The following is a 17,960-nucleotide window of genomic DNA, read 5'->3' on the forward strand; positions in this document are numbered from 1 at the left end:
GTATATTTCTAATACTAACTGAAATCATTGAACTCTTCCTTGCTAATGTAGTAAGAGTGCCAAAAATAAGATTTTTTTATGGGTAACTCCTAAGAAGTTTAAGAAAAAAAAACATTTTTTTACACTGAGAAAAGATGTAACTCTTGTGTTCTTAATGTAAAGTTGAAAATAGAATTTAACAAAGAGTTTTACTCCTAAGAGGATCTCTTATTTACTCATTTATTCATCTAGAAATCATTGACAGGGTATTTATGCCTCACCACATGTCTAGCAGTATGAGAGCTGCTGAGGCCATAAAGATAATTAAGGTGTAGTTCCCACCTTCCAGAAACTCACACTAAAGTCAAATCTTAAAAGACTACATAAGTGTAAGAAGACAATGAGATTGCCCCTGGTTGGAGGAACAGAAAAAAGGGTTCACAAATGAAGGGACAGAGTTTGAAGCTTAAGCTTTACTCTGCAGATTTCAAGGTTTTTTTTTGTTTTTGAGTGCAGAAGTAACAAAACATGCTCCTCTTTTTGTAAGAAAGAGATTTGGGAAAGAAACTGATCATTTTATAACAGTCCAGTGAACAGATGAGGACCTAGTTGTGGTAGGAGAAACCAGATCTGGAAGATATTTGGTAGGTAGTATCAAGAAAACTTGATAGATTGATGAGGAGGTGAAAAGAATGAATCAAATGACATTTAGGCCTTTGAGACCTACATCATCAGTTAACAAGAACTTACCAAGTACTTTCTATATAGGTACCAGACACTAGCTATACAAAGTCTGTTTTCATTCTAGTCAGGGAGGCAGATAGTAGACAAATGAATAATCTACAAGAGTAATAAATGTGATGGAGAAACAAAGTTACATAATGGTAACAGGGGAAGGACACAGCTGAGGTAGTCATGAAAAGTTACACCTGAATGATAAGAGCCAAGCGATGTTCTGGTCGAAAGGGGGAGGGTGGCTAGCAAACACAAGGTTGAGATGAGGAAGAGCTTATCATCATCAAGGGTCAGGAAGGCAGGTGGTGGATGAGGATGGGGACTGGGGATATGGAGAGAAATGAAATTGGAGAGAGCATGGAGGTCTTTGTAGCCCACTGCATAGAGCTGAGTGTGCATTCTCTGTCCAGTGAGTAATCAGCAGATTTGAAACCAAGAAATGATTTGATCTGGCTGATAATTCTCTCTGCTACATGAAGGATGGGCTTAAGAGGGAAGAGTCCTCTACTAAAAAAAAAAAAAAGAAAAAAAAAGAAAAAAAAAAAAAAGAAAGAGGGAAGAGTCCTAGTAAAAGTGGTGGTTTAGACTAACAATGACAACACTGAGAAGCAGTCATATTCCAGACAGATGACAGACTTGCTGATGGACTAGATTTGGAGTGTGAGGGAAAGAAGGGAGCCACAGGGGTTTCAGTTCTAAACCAATAATATATGGTGGTGATATTAAATAGAAATGATGGAAACCTGGACAAAGAGAAGCTTTAGAGTGGTGGGGTCAGGAATCATGATCAGGTAATGGCTAAACTGTTAAGAAACTTCCAAGGGCTGGGAATGTGGCTCAGGCGGTAGCGCGCTCGTCTGGCATGCGTGCGGCCCGGGTTCGATCCTCAGCACCACATACCAACAAAGATGTTGTGTCTGCCAAAAACTGAAAAATAAATATTAAAAATTCTCTCTCTCTCTCTCCTCTCTCACTCTCTCTTTAAAAAAAAAAAAAAGAAACTTCCAAGTAAAATGTATACAGTTGGATATATGGTCTAGAACTCAGGTGAGAGGTCTAAGCAGAGGTACACTTTGGGAGTCATGAGACTCTACACAGAATTTAAAGCCTCAAGATTGGATTAGGCTCATTTTGACTGAAACAACGTGTGGAGGTGAAGGTGGGGATGAGGGAAAGAATGTGCAACAATATTTTTGTTTTGCATTTTTGAAAGAATGGAATAAAGAATCCCATTTTTTGGAAGTTTAAGATCAAATTAAATATCATCAGGCTTTTTTTGTGACAAAACATACATAGCCTCTAAAAGTACTTTTCATTATTGTACTCTTGCGCTGTGATTTAACACTGCGACCTCCTTTATAGTGTACTTGTTTCTAGTCTGCTGTATCAATGAGCTCTCTGACAACAAACACTGCCCTCACACTGCCCAGAAGCTACTTGGAAGGCACTTTTGAAATATCAAATACAGCACAAATATATACATCCAGACTTAATAATTAACAATTGATTGTATTAATGGAAAGTCTAGGAGGCAGCTAGTTTCAAATTTCTACGGATTATAATCTTGAAAATTCCTTTCAAAGGAATTAATCTTGAAATTCTATCAGTGAACGAGCTTTGAAAAATAATTGAGTTCTGCAGATACTTCCAATGATCTGAATGTTTCTATCCTCCCCCAAATTCATAGGTTGAATATGAATCCTCCAGGTGATAGTATCCAGAGGTATGGCCTTTGGGAGGTGTTAGATGATGAAAATTAAGTCCTCATGAGTGGGATTAGTTTCCTTTAAGGGACTGAAGAGACCAAAATTCTCCTAAATATTTTTTCTTAAACTTCTTAGGAGTTACCCATAAAAAAATCTTATTTTTGGCACTCTTCTACATTAGCAAGGAAGAGTTCAATGATTTCAGTTAGTGTTAGAAATATACACACTGTGATTCATAATTACAATTACTGCACTAGCAGAATGGTTCTCAGTATTTTAATTTTTAAGGAATATACAAGAAATGTAGAAATATTATTTATAATGAGAATATAAATAAATTGGTAGGGGTTGCATAAAGCTTAAAAATGAAAGTTTGTGGTTGCCAAAATATAACTCATTTTTCTTAGGGCCCTTTGGAGAAATTGGCTTTTGGTACACCAAAATTTTTGTTGTTGTTGTTGTTGCTGTTGTTGCTGTTAGGACCCATGAGAAGGAAACAACTAAAAACCAAAAGGCTGGCTCTCATCAGATACCAAATTTGCCACCACTCTGATCTTGGCCTTTCCAGACTTCAGAACTTTAAGAAATAAGTTTCTGTTGTTTATAAACTACCTGGTATATGGTATTTTCTTATAGTAGCCTGAATAAGAGTAAGACACTAAGCCATTAAACTCAAGTAATCATTGATGATTTCTGAACCATCTGGGTGGTTGTTTCTGAAATCCCAAACACATTTCCTATCAAAGATGCTACTCATGCCCAGTGTGGTAACACAGGCATGTAATCCCAGAAGCTTGGGAGGTTGAGGCAGGAGGATCATTAGTTCAACGCCAACCTCAGCAACTTAGCGAGGTACTGAGCAATTCAGTGGCACCCTGACTCTAGATAAAATAGAAAAAAATGGTGGGGGGATGGGGTTGGGAATGAGGCTCAATGATTAAGCATGGTATTAAAAAAAAAAGATGTTATTTATGGTCAGCACTCACTAAATGTTTGAATAAATAAAATAGATCAAGTTGATTCAATATATAAGCTGGACATTTTCTTTGTCCTAGATCTATTTCTTTCATCACTAAGTACTCAGCTCCTTGAACAGTGACTTAGGTACAGTCAGTGCTTAATAAATATGTGTTGTATGCATGAATAAAAGAAAAGAACAGTTTTATGGAAAAGATTATTCTTTTTTCCTCTTCATAAATTTACTTCCCATATCATGTCTAAATAAGTTTTCCTTTTTAAAAACATTTGCTCACTGTGAAAAATATAAATATAAAAATACAAATCTCTCTTAAAATAAAGGTTACTTCCTAGTTATAACTCATGCAACAAGTCTTTTGGCTGCTTACTCTGTTATGCATTGGGGACACCATGATGGGCCACTCAGGCCAGGTTCCTGACCTCACTCTGGCTGTATGTAGCAATAACCTCCCTCACTACAAACAGAATGTAAGCAGAGGTGTGTCAGGTAAAGAGTTTCAAAATTCATGGCTCTCCCTTCTGCCCTAATACTTAACATTCCCCTAAGTCTTAAAAATGATTCTTTCAGTGGTTAAATAACGTTAATATATTTCTACATAGTACTCAAAATTATCTCAACTATATTTCCAAGTACCCTCAAGGAGCAAATAGCTTTCTCATGTGAAAAGAACGAATACCCTAGCTTTTTTATAGAACATTGTCAAAGAGTGTACTTCACTGCTGGAAATGGTAAGGTAATACAGTTCTGAATAGGTTATTTTCAAACCTTTCTCCATAAGTTCATATACTGTCTATTTATCCAAAATATTAAAGAATAACCACTGAGTTAAAAATAGTTCAGATGTTTTAACTTAAAAACTCTATTCCCCTTTTTGTTTTAACAGAAAGTTTCCATTCCTAGCACTGAGAAAAGCTTAGCTGTTGGGAACTCCCTCCCTCCCTATACTGATATCTTCTGACTTTCAGCAGATCACCTGTTTCTTGGTATCTAGGCACCTGTTTGTATATCCAGAGCTAAAGTTACTCTTTATCCTCAGAGGAATATGTAATCATAGTGACTTGTTCAGTTTCACCCCAAAAGGACTCTTACTGTGTTTCACTTACCTCCAAAGTTTGGCTGCCTTCCACTTCTGAAGCTTTACCCCTTGGTTCATTTGTTGTATCTCCTATGAAGTAAAAAGGACAGAAACTTCACCATACTATTAAGCCCAAATTGTCTTCTACTTACTCGAATTTTTTTTCTTTTTTTTTTTTTTATTGTTGGTCGTTCAAAACATTACATAGTTCTTAATATACATATTTCACAGTTTGATTCAAGTGGGTTATGAACTCCCATTTTTACCCCGTATACAGATTGCTGTATCACATCAGTTACACTTCCATTGTCGAATTTTTTTTTCATTATGCTGTTTCACATAATGAAAACAACCACTATTTCCTTTGTCACAAAGTAAATGAGTTAATTCTGAAGAACAGTAGTTTTATACAGGTCTCATAAATCATCCATAAACATGTATATACACTACCTACACCAGAGATGTATCCTGCTTTATATAGGTATATGCTAGAAAAATCAAATGAATTCTAATTTTTAATCAAGTCATAGTTCAAATAAACAAAGAAAGTTTGACTTAAAAAAAGGCAAATCATTTTAAAACAGCATTTTTATCATATGAGTAACTGTCCTCCAAATTAATTTTTCATAAGGTTTACTTTTTCTATTTTTTTTTAGAGAGAGAGAGAGAGAATTTTTTTTTTTTTAATATTCATTTTCTAGTTTTCGGCAGACACAACATCTTTGTTGGTATGTGGTGCTGAGGATCGAACCCGGGCCGCACGCATGCCAGGTGAGCGCGCTAGGGCTTGAGCCACATCCCCAGCCCAACTCTTTTTCTATTTTATTATTTTTTTTTAGTTGTAGATGAACACAACACCTTTATTTAATTTATTTATTTATATGTGGTGCTGAGGATTGAACCCAGTGGCCTACACACGCTAGGCAAGCACTCTACCACTGAGCCACAACCCTAGCCCATAAGGTTTACTCATTGAGTGTGCTTTTGTGGATCTGCCTTGAGTAGATATTGTACTTTTCTATGTAATAATTAACCAAATGCCAGATAATCATTACCACAGGAAAGAACAATGAACAAATGCATAAATTAGTCTTCAGTTAATACTTTAATTTCTAAGGTTGGTTCCTGAGTGGGTTATATTACTAAATGAACTAGGTTACTAAGCTGCCTGGAAGGACCCAGAACAGATATAAATATAGTTGGGCAAGTATAAGCATGATTAACTTATTAATTACCTGCTTTAATTTACTAATTATTGCTAATGGTGATGATTAACACATGATAGGTAGACAACAAATTAGCCTACTTTTTGAAGCATATTCAGAAGCTAAATTAGCAAATTGCAAACTGTTCTCCCCCCCCCCCCCCCAAATTAAGCCATCCTAGGAATGTCCCCAACAGGGACAATTAGCAAATCCATGGATGATGGCATGGCTGACACTACAGGTTAGGAATGTGTTAGCATACAAGATCACAAGTCTTGATTGAAGATAAAGCATGAAAATCTTTGGGGACCTTAGCTTTTCCTTATGAAACATGAAAGTTTAGTTTATCAATGAGTGTAAACAAGAAGGAGCCTCATGAAAATTTCAAAGGATTAAATAAAACCCTGTTAAACTCTAAAATATGAAGCAAGAACTAAAATTACTTAAGATATTTTAACTCCCCACAGTGTTTACAATCTAAACATGTCAGTGCACATTCCCGAGGATCAGCTTTGTTCTCAGCTGTATGCAATGTTATTGTTAGGCAGGGCCTAGCACATAACAGAAGTTCAATAAGTATTAATTGAATAAATTAGTGAATTTATTTTTATGGTTTCTTGCCTATAAATCTGTGACAAAAGACTTCCTGGTAGTGAACAAAAACTGTATTGGAGCAGTAATGTCTTTCTTCTAAAACTTTGTGAAACTTAAAAGGAAAATTTAATAAATACTACTCTGATATATTGCTACTAATTCAATTGCTACTAGAATTCATAATTATGATATAATTTGTTAAATTTTAAAATCAGTTAAAAATTAAAAAGCATTAGGGATTTTTGAACTATGTCTATAGATAATAAAGTTTATTGTTGTTAAGTGAAATTTTTAATCAATCTACTCTTGTGACTTAGGATGTTAAACAACTATTTTGATTGATTTTTGAGGAGGTTACTGGGGATTGAACTCAGGGGCACATGACAACAGTCACATCCCCAGTCCTATTTTGTATTTTATTTAAAGACAAGGTCTCAACGAGTTACTTAGTGCCTGCTTTTGCTGAGGATAGCTTTGAACTCGCAATCCTCCTGCCTCAGTCTTCTGAGCCACTGGGATTACAGGCGTGCGCCGCTACACCTGGATATTTTGATTGATTTTAAGTGACTTTACATTGACCACTTATTGGCACAACAAGAAAAGACTTATTTTTAGAATTCCCCTTTTCTCTGAAAATTAGGGATTCAATAACCAACCTTCAATTGTAAGTGGAAAAATGAATGCACAAGGAGTTTATTTTCCTTAGTTGTGCACATGAGACCAATATAACATGAGCAGCCAAGGTAATACAGATCTCTATATAATGAGGTCAAGGTGGAGTTTAATAATGCACATGCAAAAAAAGAAAACCCACATATGTGTACGTATGTATGAGAAAATATGCATAACCCACTATGAAAAGTCATTAACTCTAAGAAAGATCATTTATCTTTAAAAATGATTACTACTCCACCTATAGCCACACAAACACTGTAATCAACTGAAACCATTGAGCACAAATCTATTTACTTTGCCATTTTCTGAGGTGTGTATCTACACAAAAGTTTTTCCATTCTCCCTACTGCTTGAAAAACCAGAAAGGTTATCAGCTAGTGTTTTTGACATCACATAACACATCTGCCTGGAAGCAATTGCAGAATCACTATTTACTAAAATGCCATGTCCGGCATTTTAGTAAATATTTTAGTAAATATCTGACTCAGATAGGACAATAACTGATTACAAAGAAAATTGCCATCTGCAACTTTATTTCTCTACAAACAAAGACACAAAATGAAGGCTAAAGAAACAACAAAGGAAATAATAGGTTGCAATAAAATATAATTTTTGAAAGTTATTTCTATTATTTTATAATGGTAAAAATTAATTTACTATTTATATATTCTATAATCCACATAGAGACTAGATACTTCAACAATAAACAAAAATGGAGGTGAGAAATGTGAAATAAGATATTATCATTTTCAAATATCAGTTAATTTTCACTTCTATGCTGAATAGATTCAAAAATTTCATTTATAAGTCAGTCATTTAAAAAGAACAAAACCTGTGGCATTTTTTTGCAGTATTTTAATGCTCACAAAGCCTTTTTTTAAAAAATATTTTTATTAGTTGTTGATGGATCTTTATTGTATTTATTTATTTATATGTGGTGCTGAGGATCAAACCCAGCACCTCACACATGCTAGGCAAGTGTACTAACCACTGAGCAACAAACCTCAGCCCCTCACAAAGCCTTTTTAAAAAACATTAAACTTGATTATTTAGTTGGGTAGGCACAGTAATATCTCCCTTGTACTTCCCTGGTTGACAGGTAAGTAAACTCTAAGAGGCACTCAGTGATTCACCCATAGTCTCCCAGGTAGAAGGCAGTCCCATTGCAGGCAGAATCCATTTCCTAACATCCCCAGGGTCTCAGGTCTGGTGAAAGGTGGTTAAGAGCTGAGGTGGGAGGAACCAAGTCTCTGAGTTAGGTAGCAGGGTAGGAAGAGCCCAGAGTACTGAATGGAAATGGTAAAACGGTAAAATGTCTGAAAGCTCTGTGCTGTTCAAACCTAAGCCCCGACTCTCTATCCCCACTTCTCTCCAATCCTTTTTTGCTTTCCGAGGCCCACAGATTTTCTATTTTCTTCTCTTTCTGGAACAGATGCCAAATACTTCTGACTAGAGCAAGCTTCTGTCCTTCATTCTAGTCTTGTAAAGCAAACACAGTCTCCTGGATATTCTTCTAGAAGCTTGTGAGGCTAGAAACATTTACAAGGGACAAAAATTCCTCTTGTACCATAACCATGTAATTTTCTTTGTTTAAAATGTAGCTTTTATTTAGAATAAATGATAAGGGACACACACACACACACACACACACACACACACACACCCCTAAAGCTCTTTCAGAAATTAAAAAAAAAAAAAAAAAACCAAAGTGAAATTCACCTATAGTTTAGATTAGAGGTTAGCTTTTTTTTTTTTTTTTTTCCCTGTAAAAGGCCAGACAGTAAACATTTTAAGCGTTTCAGGCCATATGGTCTCTGTCACAACTTCACAACTTTACCATTGCAGCCAAAAGCAGCCATGGACAATATCTAACCTAATGAGTGTGGCTATGTTCCAATACAATTTTTATTTACAAAAACAGGTGGCAGACTACAGTTCTCCAGTCTCTGATTCAGAGGAATATATGTGCTCCACCTTTGCTGGGACAAACAAATTGAATAAAGTTTGAACTATACAAGGGCATAGGAAAGAGACAGCCATTAGAGTACCATCATGATCTCATTCTCCTGGGTGAAGATGGGAGGAGATGGTAGAAAGTGAGCATTAGATATAAGGGAAAGTGGAAAGGGGAGAAGTTCTTAGGCATGGGAAGGGAACACTAATGCCTCCTGGAAACATTCAGAGGAGGCTTGTCCAGAGGCTTAGTGGTAGGTGGGAAAGTGAACAGATACTTGGTTCCCACTCTTTCTGCTCCATTAGCATTCACTCCAGGCCTCTCTCCACTCTTCTTTCTGTGGTAAGTTTGGGATGACCTGGCTGGCTGCCCATGGTTCTGCCCCTTCTTCCCTTCTCTCCAAAACAGCACATTCTTCTGAACCTCTGAATGGACAGACCTTGGCTTGGGGAAGCCTGCCCCATGTATCCTGTAACTGAATGTAACTCAAGCTAATTCTGAGATTCAGATTAAGAAACCCTTTTGCTCCCTGATATAAGCCTCATTCTTCAACACCACTTTTCCAGGCAATACAGATGAGAATTTGATCTCCATCCATTTCTTTTTCCCTCTCAAGCAGAGGGCTGTAATTACTAGCATGCCGGTTGTAGGCCCAAGAGCACTGGGAAGGGACTGGTGTGGACTTGATTGGAGCCCACTGCATATAAAAAGTTGTGAATACAAAAAGCTGTTTTCTTCTTTTTTTTAAGTTAGAGTTTTAATCTAGAATTCCATATCTGAGAATGCAACCTAAAAAACACTGATTCTAAGAGGTTCACATGGAAAAAAAGTTTTTATCTTGTCAGAAGTATGAGAAAAACCTGTAGGGTATAAATTCTATAGTTTCTTTCCAATGCACTTTACCATCTGAGAAATTCTGTAGTAAACAAATTTTAAAGTTTTTTCACAATGTATTTCACTATGGAGCATTTTATTTAACTGATATCTATTAAAAATGTTTCAGAGACTCATTAACACTCTATAGGAAATGCTTATATAACACTTCTGAAGCTAAAATTGATCACAAAACATATTATTTCTACCTAAGTCTTCAGAAGACCCTCAATATTATCAAATTCATTTGCTTCTGAACACTCATTTTACACAAAGCTAATCCATACTACATCCCTTTTGATGATTTTTTTTTCCTTACTCCATATAAATTCACTCAATTGTATTTGGGTCTGACTAGCAGTTTGTGGCTGCATTCTACTACATAATTCTAATTCCAGAGTAGTTGATAATCTACAGAGTAGAAAAGGACAGCTAGGTACCTTGAAGACACAGGAGAAAGCCCCAGCACTTAAAAATATCTCCCCCACCAATTCTACCAATTAGAGATTCATTAGAGTTAATGAGCTCCTCTTTTAAAATGCAAATACCCTCTGGGAGTATTTGCCTATTAGTCATTCACCAAGTGAAGTAGTGGAAAGAACAGTGGAATGGCCACACCATTAACTCCTTTTCAATCTTCCATACTCATTATACACAAGGCAGCTCGGCACTATACAAAGAAAATGGCTTTGAAATCTGTCAGAACTCAACCCAAATCCTTTACCAAATTTATGACCTTGTGTAAGTTACTTAATTTCTCAGAGCCTTAATTTCCTTGTCTGAAAAATGGAAATAATGATACAATAAAAGACTGCCATAAAGATTGAGAAACCAAATTAAATATTAATTGCAGAGAAGCAGGGAGGAAGTTGGGGTAAAATAAATGTTTGTCCTAAATGTTGGTGTGAACTGCTGTTCTGCCTTTCTCATGTAGTAGGTGCCATATCTTCAGCATTGGAGAACCTATGGATGGAATATTTGTGTCCCCTCAAAGTTCCTATGCTGAAACCTAATCCCCAATGTGACAGTATTAGCAAAGTGACTGGGTCATAAGAGTAGAACCCTTATAAATGGAATTAATGCCTTTATGAGGAGCTGAAGACCAGAGTTCTCCCCTCACACCATGTGAGGGCATAGCTAGAACCAGAATGGAGGCTCTCACCAAACTCTAAATTTGCCAGCATTTTGATCTTGGACTTCTCAACCTCTAGAACTATGAGAGGTAAATGTCTGTTGTTTACAAGATACTCAGTTTGTGGCATGTTGTTACAGCAGCCAGAATGGACTAAGACAGAGGTTGACAAGACGAGCCTTCACATGCTCTGTGTTTTGAGGCTTATTGTATTAATTGAACAAGGCTGCTGAAGATGCCAAATTATTCCATAATATCATGCTGCTTCCATTACTTATCAAAACTTAAGTTGTCCAAATCAGTTTAATATACATTTAAAACTCCTATAGTTCATCTTAGTTTTCCCTTCCATTTTTCTAATTCTGTTAATATAATTCCTTTCTGTTTTCCACTATAATGAGGAAAAGAAGAATAGAGAGAAAGCAAAAGTACTAATTGATTAAAAATATGACCTGCCCAGGAGCCTGGTCAGGATTCTGTTGACACCTGTTACCTAAAGGAAAGCAAGGAACCAGGAGATGGGCAAGCGGGAAATAAAGATGGAGTCCAGGCAGAGATACACACGAGAGTTTATTTGTCAGAGCTATCAAATAAAGGCCATTTCTCCATAGAGGCAGAGAGGCAACACAGGCCTGGGACTTTTATAGGGTAGACTCAGGGATTAGAGCCAGGTGGGTCATAATGTGGGCAGTTAAGGGTTGGGTTGGTATGAGGGAGTGGTGAGCCTTTCTCAGAAAGGCCCTTGGGCTGGAAAGTAAAACTTTTCATAGGATGATGGCTGGCACTTTAGATGGCTATCCAGATGCTAAGCAAGGACCATATAGTTACAACCTCAGAGGAAAATAAACCAAGAATAGGGACAGCTAAGTCACAGAAGAAGAATGCAGTTAGCAAACAAATATAGGAAAAAGTTCAAGCTAAGAAAGAAAATCAAGTTAAAATGACACCAAGCATTAATAGATTGACATACTAAAATTATTCTGACCCCAAATCAGCAGAGGAGAGAATACAACTGGCACAATTAATATCATACTGGTCACAAAGCGAAAGCTCAATAAACATCTGTTGATTTGGCTATAGGTACAGAGGGACAATAAGAAAAAATTCTATACACACGTTTGATAAAGGATTATTAAAATAAGTATAAATGGCTTCAAAAATACAAAGAAAATGTTAACCTAAAGGTTCAACAGAACAAGCTACTTTTTAGACATTCATGTGAATTTTAGTTTTAGAACATATTTCTATACAACTATTAGGCCTCAATATACCTTGTGACTGCTATTAAAATCATACAGCTATAACCCTGCTTTTGATTTTTAAAGCATACTAAATACTTTAGGGCACACACTCTGAGAAGTAAGCATACTAGTGAATCTTACTGAGGTTTAATGAACTTGCTCTAGGATTCCAAAAAATGTCTTTAGGTCTGAGTCTTGTTCCTTTGTAGCTATGGAATAATAATTTTTCTGGAAGATCTTCAAGCAACCCCCCAAATCAATTAAGCCACTTAACACTATGTTAAAAACAGACAAGTCGAGGCATTCTTACTTTTAGGCTGGAAAACTAAGAACTGAAAAGACCAAATTAATTTTGTATACAGAAATTTGTGCAATATTGTATTATGCTATATGGATCTGCCTCAAAAGTTTCTTTGTTGTTAATTATCTTTCCTAAAACCGATTAATTCATAAATTGAGAGAATAAGTTGTGCTGACTCTTCCTGAGCCTGATCCCCAAATGCTGCCAACAGCTCCTCACAAAGGTTCTCTGAGTGGTCCACTGACAACAGGTTCTATGGGCTCTGTTGGGAGCAAAGAGAACCAACACATAAGAAAGAACTTTAGTGTGTTTAGCTTGAAGTCCAAATATGTAAGCAACAAAAAACAAAAACAAAAAAAAAAGCATACTCATTTCTACTAGGTTTTCTGACATCCTGACAAAGACTCGATGTTCTGCTTATAGTTGGCAAATGACAGCTCTGATCCTTCACCAATAATTCAAACTTAGATTGGAGATAAACTGGTATCAAGTCACATTCAGTGCTCAGGCTCTATTCTAACCAACAGAATAAACTTGTGAAATTATGGGATAGTATCAGGTGTTCTGCTCAGAGTTCTTGGTATAGAAAAATAAATGACCCACTTAAATGAGATCAAATGTTTGTCTCAACATTTTTTTTTTTTTTTAAAGAATCAGTTGGTCTAATCAGAGATATTGGTTAGGTAAACTTTTCAGTTCTTTAAAACTGAATATTTGGATGAATAAAAGAATTATACTGTAGCAAAATTACAAGAAAATTTCTAGCAGAAACAATAAAAGTAGTACATGAAACACATAACCAGTCAGGTTCAAGTTAAGTCTCATTTCTTCAACACTGTTTACGGGACATCTACTTTGCGCCATATACCAGGCTAAGTACCATGCGAACTTGGGTGACACCATCCCTACCCTCATAGAGCTTACATTCCAGAGGGCATTTAAAGCAATCAAATGGGAAATCTCAAAAAAGGTTGTAAAAATGACTCAAAAAATAAGAACTATAGGAATATCACTGAGGTTTAGAAACAGATATTTGCACTGAACACATTGAAAAAGCTGGCCAGCTATATAATAAGATGCCTTGTTAGGACTTTTTGCCTCACCAAGTTACTTCCTAAATAAATAAATAACACATTGTATTAATCAGGATGACTACTCTTTTTTTTGTTTGTTTTAATTAGTTACACATGACAGTACAATGAACTTGACATATCATACATTTGAATCACATGAGATACAATATCTCCTTTTTCTGAGTGTACAGGTTGCAGAATCACATTGGTCATGCATTCACATACATACACACAGTAATAATAATGTCTGTTTCATTCTATTATCCTTCCTATCTCCCTAACCCCTCCCCTCCCCTCCCATCACTTCTCTCTACCTAATCTAAGGTAGCGCTATTCTTTTTTTTTTTTTTGCTCACATCTTCATACATGTATTTTGTATAACAATGAGGGTCTCCTTCCACCATCCATGTAGTTCCCTTTCTCCCTCCCTTTCCCTCCCACCCCTCTTCCCTATGTAGAGGTAATCTTCTTCCCATGCTCTTCCTCTCTTCCCCATTTTGAGTCACCCCACCTTATATCAGAGAAGACATTCGGCATTTGTTTTTTGGGGATTGGCTAACTTCACTTAGCATAATCTGCTCTAATGCCATCCATTTCCCTGCAAATGTCATGAACTTATTATTTTTTAGTGCTGAGTAATATTCCATTGTGTATATATGCCACATTTTTTTTTATCCATTCATCCATTGAAGGGCATCTTTGGTTTCACAGTTTAGCTACTGTGAATTGTGCAGATATAAACATTGATGTGGCTGTGTCTCTGTAGTATGCTGTTTTTAGGTCTTTTGGGTATAGTCCGAGAGGAGCAATAGCTGGGTCAAATGGTGGTTCCATTCCAAGCTTGCTTTCCAAGGAATCTCCATGCTGCTTTCCAAATTGGCTGCACCAATTTGCAGTCCCACCAGCAGTGTATGAGTGTACCTTTTTCCCCCGAGGATGACTACTCTTAATGGAAGTCACTAAAATGACTAATCTACACTAATAGAATCTTCACTAAACTCACTAATGCAAGTCATTAATGTCATTAAATATGCTTTTACTGTATCACACAAAAGTTAGAAGAGTATTTTCTGAAAATATACCAGCATTTAAAAAAAAAGTTTATCTTTTAAAATTCACCTACAAATCATAGAACACAATTATAAAACAAAGTCACACACTAGATCTAATGAAATGGCATGATGTGTTAACCAAGTGAATACACAGTTCAATTACAAAATGGAACAGTAACTGGTTGGCTTTCTTAAAGATGTGATGCAAGCACTGGAATTCTACTAGAACTTTCAAGAACTAATGCCAAAGCTCCTCAAAATATTCTATGAATTAGAAATGGATAGAACACCTCCAGGCAGCCACAGTGATGCACTCCTGTAATCTCAGTGACTTGGGAGGCTGATGTAGGAGGATTGCAAGTTCAAAGCCAGCCTCAGCAAATTATTGAGGCCCTAAGTAACTCAGTCAGACCCTATCTCTAAATAAAATACCATAAAGGGCTGGAGATGTGGCTCAGTGGTTAAATGCCCCTGGGTTCAATCCCTCATACCATTAAAAAAAAAAAAAGAATACCTCCAAATTAATTTTATAAAGGTAGTGTCACCTTAATACCAAAAACAGATAAGGTTGCATTAAGGAAAGAAAACTACAAACCAATGTCCCTAGTGAGCTTAGATGCAACAATCCTTTTATATGACAGTAACTAATCATATCCAACAACATATTAAGAAGACTGCACATAATTACCAAGTTGGTTTCATTCCAGGGATGCAAAGATGGTTTAACACATGCAAATCAATAAATGTAATTCATCACATAAATAGAATTAAGAAAAAAATCATGGTCATCTTAACAGATGAAGAGAAAGGCTTTAAAATAATTCAGTGCCCATTCATGATAAAAACCCTGAAGAGACTGGGGACAGAAGGAACTTACCTCAACATCATAGAAGCTATATACAACAAACCCAAAGCTAACATCATAGTGAATAGGAAAAACAAAAGCATTTCTTTTAAAACCCAGAACAAGACAAAGATGTCCGCTCTCACCACTCTTATTCAATATAGTACTAGAAATTCCAGCCTCAGCAAGTAGGCAAGAAAAGAAAATAAAAGGGATAAAATTAGGAAAGAAAGAAATCAAATTATCAATGTGTGCAGATAATATGATCTTATATTTCGAAGATCCAAACACTACCAAAAAAGACTGCTAGAGCTAATAAACAAATTCAGCAAAGTAGCAGATCACAAAATCAATACAGAAAAGTCAACAGTTTTCCTATTCGCTAATAACGAACCTGCTGAAAATAATTCCATTCAAGATAGCCTAAGGTGGGGTGGGGGACAAAAACCAACCAACAAACACATGTAGGAAAACATCTAACCAAAGAGGTGAAAGACCTCTACAATGAAAATCACAGAACACTGAAGAAAGAAACTGAAGAAGGCACGTAGATGGAAATATACCTCATGCTCATAGGTAGAATTAAATTTGTCAAATGGCCGTATTACCAAAAGCAATACACAGATTTCATGTACTCTTCATTAAAATATCAATGACATTTTTTACAGAACTAGAAAAAAATAGTCCTAAAGTAATTTGGAAGAACAAAAGGCCCAGACTAGCCAAAGCGTTTCTAAGCCAAAAAAACCCAAAACTGGAGGCCTTGTAGTATCCAACTTAAAATTATACTAAAAAGTTATAGTAACAAGAACTGCATGGTACTGGCATAAATACAGATACACAGACAAATGGAAAAGAAATAGAAGACACAAAGACAAACCTACAAAGATAGTTCAAAGGTACCAAAAAAGACAATGGAAAAAATAGCACTTTTTAACAAATGGTGCTGGGAAGCTGGTTCCGATAATTAGAAGGATAAGACTAGAACCTTATTGCTTGGCCTACATGAAAGTCAATTCAAAATGAAACAAAGACCTAGGAATTAGACCAGAAACTTTGCAACTCCTAGAAGAAAATGTAGGGCCAATACTTAGTCTTGAGGCATAGGCAATGACCTTCTCAATAGAACTCTTAAAGCTCAGGAAAGAACACCAAGAATTAATAAATGGGAAGACATCAAATTAAAAAGCTTTTGCATGGTAAATGAAACAATCAAGAATGTGAAGAGAACCTACAGAATGGGAGAAAATCTTACTTAACTATTCTGTGACAGAGGATTAATACCCATAATACATAAAGAAATAAAAAAAAAAAACTTACCACTAAAAAAATAACCCAATAAATAAATGGACACTTTCAAAAGAAGAAACATAAATGGATAACAAATATGTGAAAAAAAATGTTCATCATCTTTAGCTATTAGGGATACGCAAATCAAAACTACACAGAGATTTCATCTCACTCCAGTTAGAATGGCAGCCACCAAAAATACAAACAGCAAAATGTGTTGGAGAGCATGTAGAGAAGAAGGAATACTTTTATACTGTCAGGAGATTGTAAATCAATATAATCAATCACCATAGAAATCATCATGGAGGTTCCTCAAAAGACTAGAAATGGAACCATCATGTAACCCAGCTATACCATTCTCTGGTATTCATTCTAAAGAATTAGCATACTATAAAAATATATGCATACCCACATTTGTAGCAGCACAATTCAAAATGGCCAAATTCTGGAACCAGCCAGGTGTTTATCAATAGATGAACGAATAAAGAAAATGTGACATAAATACACAATGGAGTCTTAAAGCTATAAAGAAGAACGAAATTTCCAGGCACAGAAGTGCACATATGTAATCCCAACAATTTAGGAGGCTGAAGCAGGAGGATTGTAAACTCAAGGCCAATCATATGTCCAAGGCCAATAATAGGTTCAAGGCCAGCCTGGGCAAGTTAGTGAGAGCTGTCTCAAAGTTAAAAGGGCTAGGAATGTAGCTCCCCTAGTTCAATCCTCATTACAAAAAAAGGAATTATATCATTTGCAAGAAAATGGATGAAACTTGAGGGCATTATGATAAGTCAAAAAAGTCAAACTCAGAAAGTCAAGGTAGTATGTTTTCTCATATGTGGAAGCTAGAGAGAATAAAGTAAAAGAAAGGTGTTTTGTGTGTGTGTGTGTGGGGGGGGGGAATCTCTTGAAAATCAAAGTGAGACTAATAGAGTAGAGTAAAGGGAACTGGGGGAGGTAGGATGGAGGGAAAGGAGAAATACTGGGGAATGAAATTGACCAAATTATATTGTTATATCATGCATATGTATAACTATGTAACAATGACTCCCACTATTATGTGTAATTATAACCCACCAATAAAACACGGAAAAAAATTTTAAAAGATGTCACATTTGTCATTTACTTATATAATATGAACACATGAAAGTCCTTAGGATTATAATATGCTATGTCATATTTAGAATGCTCATACAAAAAAGAATGGGAAAAAAGTGAAAGTCATATGCTAGCCTAGATGGACTGGCCACAA

General features: G+C 35.9%; 1 protein-coding gene across 5 annotated transcripts in view; it reads right to left on the reverse strand.

The window, feature by feature from the left end:
* Positions 1 to 17,960, reverse strand: part of UMAD1 (UBAP1-MVB12-associated (UMA) domain containing 1) — a 279,169-nt gene that overhangs the window by 98,828 nt on the left and 162,381 nt on the right. For all 5 annotated transcript variants that reach the window (XM_081286564.1, XM_081286563.1, XM_081286562.1 and 2 more), the window contains one exon: positions 4,503 to 4,564. In XM_081286564.1, the coding sequence (XP_081142690.1) occupies positions 4,503 to 4,564 (62 nt within the window). The remainder of the gene's footprint in view (positions 1 to 4,502; positions 4,565 to 17,960) is intronic.

The sequence above is a fragment of the Spermophilus citellus genome, assembly GCF_964194105.1.
Source record: "Spermophilus citellus genome assembly, chromosome: 3".
NCBI lineage: Eukaryota > Metazoa > Chordata > Mammalia > Rodentia > Sciuridae > Spermophilus > Spermophilus citellus.